At 43.8% G+C, this 12,785-nt stretch overlaps 2 protein-coding genes across 2 annotated transcripts; both read left to right on the forward strand.

Moving 5' to 3' along the window:
- The first annotated feature begins 208 nt into the window (after positions 1-208).
- Positions 209-892, forward strand: LOC123115405 (probable 3-beta-hydroxysteroid-Delta(8),Delta(7)-isomerase). Its single transcript, XM_044536567.1, has 2 exons — positions 209-427; positions 746-892. Exons 1-2 carry the CDS (start codon positions 265-267, stop codon positions 826-828), a joined length of 246 nt encoding a protein of 81 aa, XP_044392502.1. The 5' UTR covers positions 209-264; the 3' UTR covers positions 829-892.
- Positions 893-7,004: 6,112 nt separating this feature from the next.
- Positions 7,005-12,057, forward strand: LOC123115404 (probable periplasmic serine endoprotease DegP-like). Its single transcript, XM_044536566.1, has 9 exons — positions 7,005-7,395; positions 8,547-8,693; positions 8,788-8,942; positions 9,158-9,445; positions 9,602-9,732; positions 10,195-10,312; positions 10,385-10,477; positions 10,590-10,649; positions 10,767-12,057. The coding sequence occupies exons 1-9, from the start codon at positions 7,173-7,175 to the stop codon at positions 10,872-10,874; spliced, it is 1,323 nt and encodes a 440-aa protein (XP_044392501.1). The 5' UTR covers positions 7,005-7,172; the 3' UTR covers positions 10,875-12,057.
- Positions 12,058-12,785: the final 728 nt, after the last annotated feature.

The following is a 12,785-nucleotide window of genomic DNA, read 5'->3' on the forward strand; positions in this document are numbered from 1 at the left end:
CTGCTTGCATATATTAGTCGCCATGTGTACCAGCTGCCGCTCCATATTTGGCTTTGTATGTACATGTGGATGTGGTTGGGCATCTATATCCATCATCACATTAGTATAATTTTTCTAGGGGACCCATCATGTTCATCATCATCTTGGAGGTTGTGCATTTAACTTGTTGCGCCAGCAGAACAAGAGGTTCAGTAGCGCTCAAGCATAATTTCTGCATCACAGAAGTCGCTCGCTCTCTCTTGGCCCATCCATCCACATCCATCCATGGCGGCGATAGGCGGCCACCCTTACTCTCCAAGTGACCTGGAGCTCCCCGGTTTCGTGCCGCAGCAGCTTTCACCCCTCCAACTCGTGGTGCCCCTCATAGGCACCTCCCTCTTGCTCATCGCAGTGGTCTGGCTTGTCTCCGGCCATGTCCTCAATACTGGTAACTACTGCAATCACCAAATCTCCCCTTGCATCATGTTTACATATGTATGTACTTCCTCCGTTTATTTTTCCGCTTTTAGATTTGTCTTGAGTACAATTTTGTAAAATTTTGCTAAATTTAACATACCAAATATTATCAACATTTAATGATATGATTTGATGAGGTGAATTTTGTTACTCTTTTCTATGAACTGGATCAAACTATATAGAAAGGTTGACTTAAGACAAACCTAACATGCAAAGTAAAAAAGAAATGGAGAGATTGTTCCATGCAGATTAACACTCCCCATGGTCTCTTGATCTTTGTCTCTTCCAGGAAGATCCGGCAGATTATCCAAGGCCGACCATTTGCTCATGTGCTGGTGGGCAATCACTGGGTTGACCCACCTAATCATTTAAGCATCCTTGCTCTTCACCCCCAATTACCTTACCAAGGAAAATCCAAGTTTTTTTGATGAAATATGTAAGTTCTTGCGGATTAATTATAGCCTCCCATCGTATCCTTTATCACAAAATGATGATCTTAGATTTTGGAGTAACTAACTGCATGCATGCTACATCTTCAGGGAAAGAGTACAGCAAAGCTGACTCCAGATATGCCACCGGGAACACCACAACCATCGCGGTTGAAGTCATTGCGGTTTTTCTACAAGGCCCTTTATCACTTCTTGCTGTGTAGGTCACCTTATTACATTTTACTACTACTCATTTTCAATTCACTACACTGTCTATTGATCCCGGCAAAACAACAAAGATTAAATTTTGCTTGATGTGTTAGTTTCTGGCTAGCTCGACAAATTTGTCAGACCACCAGAATGAATCCAGTTTGTTTCTAAGGCTTCCTTTTGATTCATAGTATACGAATATCATGAGAATAGGAAAATCATAGAAAGAGATATTATTTGGTTCATGATATATGATTTTTTTTCATTGGGTCTAGACAAATGTTTTTCTTCCTTTGAAATACAAAGGATTGGTTCTATCATGTACAGGAATAATATTCTATTCCTGTATATCAAATGGCTTCAAAGAAAATTTTCCCACAAAATTCGTATCCTCTCAAATTCCTACAAAATTCTTGTAAACCAAAGGAGTCCTAAAATTCCAAGATGTAGTAATCACATGGTTCTTGGTTGCATATACAGTTGAGTCCATCTTTAACGAAAAAACAAAAAGAAACAAATAAATGGCCGGCACACCCTCAAGCATTCGGTTTGCGTAGGCAATTCTCATTTACTTTTCCATCGATGCTCATATTGACGCCTAATTGCTCCTGTACCGTTTTCTTTTACGTATTGCCCCTAACATATGGTGTACATCACCGATAGTACTAATTGTCTTCTTAACATAATATGTTAATTATGTTAAGAGGAGTATTTCCCTCCACGATAGTTCTCTTATCGGCTTCCAATCGCATATCGATCCATTGCGTTAGATTATAGCATTGGTAAATGCGCTGAGGACTAATAGGTTAAAATTAGGTGTAATATGTACTCACCATTTGTAGATCAACCTGTAACCAACATGTGCGTACAGAAAAAGTTCATGTGAGATATGTCTACATGCAACAAAGGTAATATATCGATTGTTTTTTTTTGTAAGATACAAAGTTCTATCAGGTACACACGATATATTCAAATATTGTTTAAACCCCCAGCCGTTGGCGCGAGGCAACGGTGGCTGTCATCATCGCCTGGGGTCGCTGTTCACTTTCCGACAAGGACTCCAGTGCTCCACTACTGTCATTTTACTTTCTTACCTTTTCCCCCACTTGTAAGGCTATAAAGCCAGGGCTCCAGCTCGATCAAGGGCATGAAAATTTGTTAGGGTTTCCCCCTTCCGCCGCCAGTGTTCCTAGCTGGCCTTAGGTTCCTCCTGGTTTGTACTAAATTCTCTGAATTAAGCCAGTGAATCGAGCTAGTTTGAGTGGAATTCTCCCCTGTTTCTCTGAATATTGTTCTTCAGACTCCTCTGGGTCTGACAAGTGGTAATCAGAGCTAGGTTCTTCTCCTTGGCGGCGCGAGATCCGGTGCCGAAGTGGAGTTGGAGGTGCCATAAAATCCTCCATTTCTCACCGGTGTTGTTGGGCGGCGGTGGTTCCCCGGCGGCGAATGGTGGCGGTGTGAAATTCGGTACAGGTTTGGGCGCGGGAAAAGGTTGCAGCAACACATTGTTTCTGCGGTAAAATCCCTCCCTCACTCCCAGATCTGGTGTACTTCCGGTGGCGCGGCGTTGGCGGCGGTAGGATCGAAGGCCAAGGTCGGGTTGCAGCTCCAGCTGTGGTAAAATTCCTCCCTTCGCCGGCCGATCACGCGCAGTGAGGTTACTAAGCTCCCTGCTAGTTGTAAAAACCCTCCCTGCAGTCTTCATGCTAGCATGACAGGCCCTGATAACTCCACCTCCACGGAGAACTTGGAGTTCCAATCATTGCAACTGGATGTCAAAACCCTGCAGCGGAACAGAGAAACTGACAGACAAGACTTTGAAGATTTCAGAGACCATGTTGCCACAAATTTTCAAACCTTGCAGAAAACCTTGGGCGAACTACAGGGCTCTTTGAACAGCTTCATTGCAGGTTTTCCCAAACCCAGGGAAACTCCTCCCAACCCCCAAGATGTTGTACAAGGTAGTGGCCAACAGCAAACACCCCAAGGTCCAAATCATGCACCAGCCACGGTCCTCCAAACTCCTCCTACAGTTGGATCTGCCAGGTTAGTGGATAAAAACACTGGAAAAGAGCTTAACCTGGATGGCAGCAACCGAGCCCCTTATAGGCATCCTCACTTTGCTGCAAGTAAAAACCCAGTTCCTGAAAACAGAGTTCACACTGCTGTTAACCAAATGCAAAATCCTCAACAGTTAGTTCAGCTGGACCTGGAGCAAGCTGAACAAATCCCACAACAGGAAGCTAGGGGTGCAGTTGGGCAGAGAGATCAGGGGCAAGACAACAGGAGACAACTAGCAATTGTAAAACCAGCCAAGTACAACATTCCTGAATTTGATGGTAGCAGTACAGACGCCTGGATACAAACCATCGATCTGTATTTTGAAGCTGCTAGAACCCCACTAGAACAGAAAACAGAGATTGCAGTAACATACCTTAAAGGCCCAGCAATTGAATGGTGGAGAGGTACTGGCATTGTACCAAACACCCTGCCATGGTATAGATTCTGTAGGCTCCTGGGTGACAGGTTTGCTGAAACATCTGCTTGTGACAATGTTAGATCTTTCCATGCACTTACCCAAACAGGTTTTGTCAATGATTACATCCTCAAGTTTGAGCAGGCCATGAACTTAATGAGAATAGACAATCCAGCTCTACCCCAAGATTACTACAAGGCCAGCTTTATCTCTGGACTGAATGACAATATACAGCACCATGTACAATGTCATGAGCCTGCTGACTTACAAAAAGCAATTTGGCTTGCCAGAAGAATGGAACAAGCACAACCACAGAAAAGAACTACTGTTCCTACCTCTGTTTTCCAACAAGTGAGAAGGCAGGTGCAGTTTGACCCAGGAAAACCAGGACCCACCAACACAGCTACAGTAATACAACAAGCTAGACTGAAGGACATCTGTTACAAATGCAAAGAGCCTTGGTTTCCAGGCCACAAAAAGGTGTGCAAATTGGCAAATCAAGCACAGATACAAGCACTTCAAGCTGCTTGCCCTGAGGATGCTGAGTTGGTTTACTATACTGAAGCTCAGGATGAAGTTGATGTCCCTCCCCCTGTAGAGAGTGATGATACCCCCCTCCAAATATCTATGCATGCTCTTATGGGTATAAAATCCACAAAGAAGCTCAGTTTTACAGTGACAGTCATGTTAGGTGACACTCCTGCTACTGCACTCATTGATAGTGGCAGTACTGCTACATTCATTACTCCTAAGATTGCTCACCTAGCTAGATGTGCTCTCACTCCTACCAGAAAAAGAAAGGTGGTTGTGGCTAATGGAGATACTCTTTGGTCTGAATTCATTGCCCTACAATGCCCATTTTCTCTGCAAGGAACACACTTCTCCACTGATCTCCGAGTACTACAATTACAGGGTTATGATGTAATCCTGGGAGCAGACTGGATGGCTTCTTTCAGCCCAGTGGAGTTAGATTTTGATGAGATGCATGTCAAAATCACTCTGAAAACTGGTGAAAAGATAATCTTCAAAGATGAAAGCTTACCTTCTGTAGCTGTGGAAGAGTTAGACAATGCAGATACCCTTTTAGAGGAACCTGTTTGTGGAGCTGTTCTACTCCTAAACAGAATTGCAGTCCAAGAACCTGTAGACACACTAGTCCCAGCTCCTGTGCAACAGCTTCTGGACAAGTTTTCCCCAGTCTTCAACACTCCAACGGATCTTCCTCCCAGGAGAACTGTAGATCATGCAATACCTTTTACCCCTGAAGCAAAAGTAATTAACCAAAGGCCTTATAGATTACCTCACCACTAGAAAGATGCTATGGAAAGCATCATTAAGGACATGATCAAGACCAAAGTGATTAGAGACAGCTCTAGCCCTTACTCATCCCCTGCTCTCCTTGTTAAAAAGAAGGACATGACTTGGAGGCTAGTCAATGATTTCAGAAAGATTAACCAGCAAACAGTTAAAAACAAGTACCCAATTCCTGTCATAGAAGATCTCTTGGATGAATTGAAGGGTGCCACTGTATTTACAAAGCTAGATCTCAGAAGTGGTTATCATCAAATCAGAATGCAGGAAGAAGATATTGGAAAAACTGCTTTCAGCACTCATTGTGGCCACTATGAGTATTTGGTTATGCCCTTTGGGTTAACTAATGCTCCTGCTACCTTTCAGCAATTAATGAACACAATTCTAGCTCCATATCTGAGAAAATTTGTGTTGGTCTTCTTTGATGACATCTTAATTTTTAGTAGGAATATGAAAGAACACTTGGCACATCTACAACAGGTCCTGACAGTATTGCAATCCAATCAGTTGTTTGCAAAACTAAGCAAATGCACTTTTGCACAACCCCAAGTAGAATACTTAGGCCATGTCATCAGAGGGGATGGAGTTGCAACTGACCCTACCAAGATTGAAGCAATAGCCCAGTGGCCCAATCTTGAAAATGTAACTCAATTGAGAAGTTTTCTTGGTCTCGCTGGTTACTACAGGAGATTCATCCAAAATTATGGCCTCATCTGCAAACCCCTATTCCAATCCTTAAAAAAGGACAATTTCAAGTGGGAAACTGAGCAACAAGAAGCTTTCAATATATTGAAACACAAGATGACTCAAGCTCCTGTCCTGGCCCTACCTGATTTCTCTCAGCCTTTTATCTTGGAGACAGATGCTAATGCAAGAGGGCAAGCCCATCTCTTACTTCAGCAAGGCCATTGGCCCTAAAGCTGCTGCCCTGTCTACATATGACAAAGAAGCTATGGCCATCATTGAAGCATTAAAGCATTGGAAGCACTATTTTGCAGCTTCTTCCTTGATCATCAGAACTGATCAGCAGAGCTTGAAATATATACAAGAACAAAAGCTAACAGAGGGCATTCAACACAAGTTACTAGTAAAACTTCTGGGCTACAACTTTAAGATTGAATATAAACAGGGCAAGAACAACAAAGTTGTTGATGCTCTTTCTAGGGTGAAGTACAAGTTACACTCACTGGTGGCTAGTCAAGCAAAGCCTGCCTGGATATCTGAGGTCATTTCCAGCTATTCCCAGGACCAAAGATGCAAGGACTTGATATCTCAATTAGCAACTGCTGCTAGTGCTATTCCTAACTATGCCTTGCAACAAGGAATCCTAAGATACGAATTGTTATTGGCAATAATACTAACCTCAGAAATCAGTTAGTATCTGCCTTGCACAACTCTGAGCTGGGGGGCCACTCTGGCCACAGAGCCACTTACCAGAGAGTTAAACTTCTCTTCCACTGGCCCGGCATGAAACAGTTCATTGTAGATTACATCAAACAATGCCCAACGTGCCAAATCAACAAACCTGAACATTGCAAATACCCTGGACTGCTACAGCCTCTGCGTGTTCCAGATTTTGCATGGTGTCATATCAGCATGGATTTTGTTGAGGGCCTTCCCACTTCCCAAAGCAAAAACATGATTTTAGTGGTTGTGGATAGATTCACAAAATATGGACATTTTATCCCACTGCAGCATCCCATCACTGTCCATACTGTGGTTCAAGCTTTCACTGATAATATATTTAAGTTACACGGATTGCCTTCTCTTATTGTCACTGACAGGGACACAATCTTCACTAGCCATCTTTGGCATGCACTCTTCAAGAAACTGGGCATCAAGCTGCACATGAGCACTTCTTATCATCCTCAATCAGATGGCCAAACGGAAAGGGTCAATCAATGCTTGGAAAATTACTTGAGATGCATGGTTTTCTTACAACCTAAGAAATGGATGAACACCGAAGATATACGTCCAATCCACCACCTGAGCCATCCAATCTAGATCGGCTTCGCGAGCGTTGGCGCAGGCCCCGTACGCCGGCGTACGACCCCATACTCTTTCCGCCGAGAGATACACGCAGGCGTACGAGCTAGTTGACGGCCGGCTTGGTGCCGGATGTTGGTTGGCGCCTTTCCCGCCGCATGTACACAAAAAATTCGCAGGAAACCCCCGTGTGTGTACGGCCAGATCGACCCCAACCCCAGCGGCGAGCACGGCACAGTCGGTAGCGGCGGCGCGATTGCAAGAGGGTCGGTCGACGGTTGATTCCCATCTATCGGAGGAAGAAGATGGGTGCGGGTGTGGAGAGATCCAGCAACAAAAGGGCCATGGCGGCCGATCCGACCAGCGGAGACGATCCCTTGGCCAAGAAGAAGAAGAAGGTGGTGGATCTGGGGAGCGACAGCGACGAGGACTTGCCCAATCCGTCACAGTGGGCAGGGGTTAATCCCGATTCCTTCACCGATGACTACTTGGCCAAGATGGAAAAGGCCAGACTCGACGAAGAATCAGGTATGAATATATATGATCGCGCGACTCCCGGACACCATCCAATTTTTCATCAGTTTACTAGTAGTGGCGCAACTAGCCTTGCGTTGGCGCCCGCTAGCTGCCGGCGGGGTTGCAGGCGTCGCGCCGCGAGCCCTGATGCGGCGTGGCTCCCTGGCGGCCTTTGGGAGCGGATCCGCCGTGGGGATGGCTCGTGGCGGGCGTCGTGTTGAGTTTGGGGGTCGCGACGAGGGCGCCGGTGCGGCTGGGTGTCAGGCCAGTGCGCTGGGAAAGGTGGTGCTTTGCCTCTTCTCGGCTGCTGGCGGTCTTTGCGCTGGTGTCCTGGATCCGGCGGGCGTGGTGGATTGGATGGCTCTGTGTGCGAGGTGGTGGAGGCAGCTGTGCGGCGTGATGCGACGCCTCCCCTCGGGGTGGCCGGCCTGATTGAGCAGCTCTGGAACTTTGGGTTTAGGATCTTGGGCTTGGAAAAATCCCTACTTCGTGACGCCGTCCCCTCCCTGGAGGCATTGCTTTGGCCCGGATCCGACTCCCTCCCTCGTGCTTAAGGGAAACCCTTGGTTCGGCCTTCAGACCAGGTGGCGGCGGCGGCCTGGCATGGCGTCGTTCCCTCCTTGGAGGCGCTGTCTTGTTGCTCGAGGAGTCCCGGTGGCACAACTCTTATCGGTGTCGGCTACTACTTTGGGCGTGGGCCTCCGAGGCGCAATGTACACCATCGCTGGAGCTCTCTCGATGACGACTCCTCTAGGTTTGCCCAGGCCCTGCCGTCCACTTGCCGACTTCCTCTTGACGCAGTGGGTGGGGTACGTTGGTCTGTGTTGTCCTTGAGTCTTGGTCTTGTTGTAGAGGTCTCCGACGTCGATCATGACATGCCTGGGTTGCTCTGTGGCTCGTCTCATCGCCATTGGCATGAGGTTGGCCTAGGTGGAGCATGTACCGTAGTTCGTGTGATGGGTGTGTTTGGTGGATGTGGATTCTAATCCTTGTGATTGGCATTGTAATGGCCGAAAGGTGTTGTATCCGGCTTCTTTGCCGCTTCTTCTTCAATATATGATACGTATGCTTATGCGCATTGTAGAAAAAAGTAATAATGCAACTGTTCAATTAATTACCCTTGATATATATGATATGTATTTATGTTCTACTTCTGCCTGTAGCTCCCCGCCCTGTGAAAATTGCCACGCTCGACTACTACAAACCTGCCACCAGGTTTCACACCGTCGAGCTTTTCCCCGTCCGTCGATCCGGAAGCAAGGCCGTGCTCCTCGCTGCGAAATTTCTTCTAGGGATTTCATCCTTTCTCGGTACTTTTATATGTATCCTTGTACCCTCTATGATTTGGATTAGTTGATCCGTCGTCTCGCAACTTAACACATATATTGTGTTTGAATCACACAGATGGTGAACCGCTCAGACGGTGCTCTGGCTTCTGGGTCGATTGGGATGAGGAGAAGAAAACTGGCCTTGTTTTGACAACTGCGCGGCTGATTCGCACAAAGGATGCTCCTTACAGTGTCTGGTCAGGCGGTGAAGAGTATGCTACAGATGCTGATGTGAGTCAATGTGCTTCTTCTATTAATTTCTGTACATGCATGTACTATCTTTTACAGCTGGTTCCATCTCAAATAAATAAAATAATCTTGGTGTATTGCAATTCACATATTTTTTCTATGTGCTATTGGCCTTTTCTAATAACTAAATGAAAACAAAACACGCCTTCGCTTACCATTCAAAAATCGTATATAATCTGTTCTGCAACTTTTTTTAGGTCACTGTTCATTTGCTAAATGGCACCAGTGCAAAGGGCCAGCTGGTCTATCTCCAGCCCCACTACGAGCTCGCTTTCCTGAGCGTTCAGGTGGATCAACCAATCAACTTGCCATCTTTGAATGAAAAAGATGTAGAATTTGCTCAAGAGGTTTTTCGGCTCGGAAGAGACAATTCCTTAAATCTAAGGATAACATATGCCAGGGCAGAATATTTGAATCCAACCATGTTTGAGCGGCACCACAATGTATACTTCCGTTCTCCAGATGGCCATGGTGATGATAATGAGGTGATATATCTTATCATTAGATAGAATTATATACATTTGGTACAGTTTTGAGTTTTGTGTGATGTCATCTTTATGTTCTATATTGCAATCTATTGTTATAACATTTTTTTTGTTCTTGCAAACTTTCATATATGTTGCCAATATGAATTGTTGCAGTTTGACTATGGGGGGCCAGTTATTGACCTGTGTGGAGAAGTTGTCGGAATGGTCAACGACCCTAAGAGATTTGGGTCTTTTATACCTTCTTCCATTTTGCTCAATTGTTTGGATTCATCGAAGAAATATCAGTACGTTTTCTCTCTCAGTGCTGTCATAGTATTAGACTAATGTGGTGTCTCCTAATTGTTCTTTTTACCTATTTTTAGGAGTCATTACTTTTAGTAGTGTCTATTTTCTCACTTTTATGAAATTTAATTACCATAAGTTGTGTAAAGATTCTCAAAGAATATATATGTGTGTGTGTGTATATATATATACTCATTTGTAAGAAAATCAAGAACTAGATCTTGATGGGGCCTAGATAGGAAGAAACAAGTAGAACGGCGTGAGAGTGCAAAATGTGTTACTCTTACGTAATACCAAATCCCCTCTATGAGTTTTTGTCAACTACTATGAACGATTCATCCCCGTTGGGCCTTTCTGAACTCTATTTGAATCAAAATATTTGATTATTGTTGATTTTTTTAACACGTTAGATGGAAGCCTGGTTCCACCAAAGATATGTTAAATGATTATCTGATTTGACGTAGGCACATCGCCAGGCCTCATCTTGGATTGATGTTTAAGGACATCAAACTTCTAGAACCTGCTCATGTTGACATGTTATGGCGTAAGTTTAACATTGATGATGGTCTTATTGTTGAAGAGGTAGGTAATGACTTCCTGAAAGTGCTCAATTTCTCATCTGTGTAAAGTTAATAATTGACGTTTGAGCCTTAGGTGTCGGGAGGATCTCCTGTTGAGAAATTTGGAATCCAAAAAGGTGATATTATTGAATCTTTCAGTGGAAAGCCTGTTTCTTCCACAATTGAGGTGAGTGAATTAGAGATTTATTAGGTAAACGAACTGAAAATAAATTTCATTTCTGTGATTTTAGTAGCTTCACGGTCTTGACTAGAATGTTTTCGTTTCCTGCAATTATCAGCTGGAAAATACACTGATGAGCATATACAAGGGAACCTTAGATGCTGAAGTTCTTATTTCTGTAAGTTCATTTCTATATATGAGGGCAGTTTGCTTGATCCCGGCCATCCATTTATTTGTACCGAAGTATTATTAGCAAAATGCTAGCTCTAAGAGATGTGTTTGGCTAACTCCATAGGTTGGGGTGTTTCACACACTCAAAGAACAACGGAGCACTGTAGACTTGACTGCAAAATTATCAGAACTTGGAGAGGTTATTACAAGATGTACACATCTCCTCTTTTAACTTGCCCCATCTACAGATTATTATTTCAAATCCAGACATAATGCTATCGCTAAGTATGCAAGCTCATGTGCATTGTGCAATACACTCTTACATGACACACATGTGATGTCTAAAATATCACACCAAACCATACAGTATTCTGATATTTTGCAAGTTTACTGTTTTGGTAAGTAGGTGGTGTGTAGCAAGTAAGAGCATTACTAGTAGTACCCCTAAACCCTCAAACCCTCAGTAGAACCCCTAAACCCTCAAACCCTTATGAGGGTTTGAGGGTTTAGGGGTACTACTAGTAATGCTCGAAGGCCCCGTAAGCTCACTGGCTTCCCAAACGAGACAACTTCTCGTGGAGCCAGCGCTAGCTAGCTTCTCCTGGAGCCAACGATCGTTCGGTAGCATTGCTACTCACTCTGTGCGTTTGGTTTATTTGGTTTACATGGTTTGGTTTATACGGTTTTTTAGTTTGTACGGTATTAATACTTCGGTAAATACGGTATGAAATTAAAATACGGTTCGGTTTCGGTATATACCAAATTATTTCGGTATGGTTTCGGTATATACCATAATAACCAAAGTTGACACGAATTTGAAAATGACGTAATAACAATTTACAAATTTATGACCCAAAACACATACTATTTTACACAAATAGTATATAACTATATATACAAGTATATATGCATGAATGGATTTATCCCTTGATAGTTATGGACGTTCTTAGCATTTTTTAAAGAGAAAAATGACTATGTTACGAGAAAATGTACGTGCTTGGCAATGAATTTGACGCATGTAGAAGAAAAATGATAACTTGTATGGTTGTTCGCCTTAAGAAATATAAATTTATTTTTTACTTCGGTTTATTCGGTTAACCATTTGGTTTTTTGGTATATACCATAAAAACCAAAGTTCAAAACGGTATGAAAAGTCCATACGATATCAAAACCATAAACCATAAAAACCGTAAAATTGGTTTGGTTCGGTTAATTTGCGGTATGGTTTTTCGGTTCGGTTTCAAAATGCACGGAGTGAATTGCTGCAGCAGATGCTTCTTCATGGACTGGCAGCCCAGGAAAGTAGGATGAAGCCCATTCGGGTTGGTACATGGATGGCCCAGTTCAGTGGTAAAGGCAGGCTGTAGCGACAGAAAACGTTTCGTGAGGCACTTCGGAAGGGCACTCTCGTGTAATTTCTAGCAACTTCCACTTCTCGCTTTAGCGAAGCTACGCTTCCGCTGCTCCGAAAAATTGCACTGCGGGGTTCACGTGGCTTCTCGAAGCTAACTCTTTCGGGGTGGCTTCTCTCGGCTCCTTCGGGATGCTGGCTCGTGGAGAGCTTCCGAACGGAGCCTAAATTGTAGAGAACAGGCTTCATCCATGTTTTTTTTACCAAAGTGTACATCTTCCATTTGTAGACTTGGAAGTTTTTGGAATTTTTGCAACAAGAGATGCATGTCTGGGTTTGTGGTGCTAACTTTGAGTTGTGTGACATTTTGCAAAGAAGGTGCTTAATTGTTTCATTGCTATTACAGAAACAACATCTCTTATCCCCTTTCCAATTTATTTTTGATAAATTATCTTTCAAAAAAATACCCCGCCTTGCAGGTACCAAAATGATTTTTAATATTTAGAGGGATTTTCAGTTTTCATATCAATATGTGGGCGAGAGGAGTGTTTGTGCTCATCAAGAACTGGTACATTGAGCGGACAATTATCAATGCAAAGTAACAATGCATGAACAGCTTTTCCTTTTTGTTTTTGCCTGTGCACTCAAACAAGAAGCACGTGTGTCGGTGTGTGCATTGCAATGCAGACATTCCAGCACTTGGCCACACAATAAAAGCAGTTGGCAGACATTCATGATACCACAAGTGGGCCTGATAACAACACAATACAAGATCAGTTGGGTTTGATCAGA

The sequence above is a fragment of the Triticum aestivum genome, chromosome 5B (genome assembly GCF_018294505.1).
Source record: "Triticum aestivum cultivar Chinese Spring chromosome 5B, IWGSC CS RefSeq v2.1, whole genome shotgun sequence".
Classification (NCBI taxonomy): Eukaryota; Viridiplantae; Streptophyta; class Magnoliopsida; order Poales; family Poaceae; genus Triticum; species Triticum aestivum.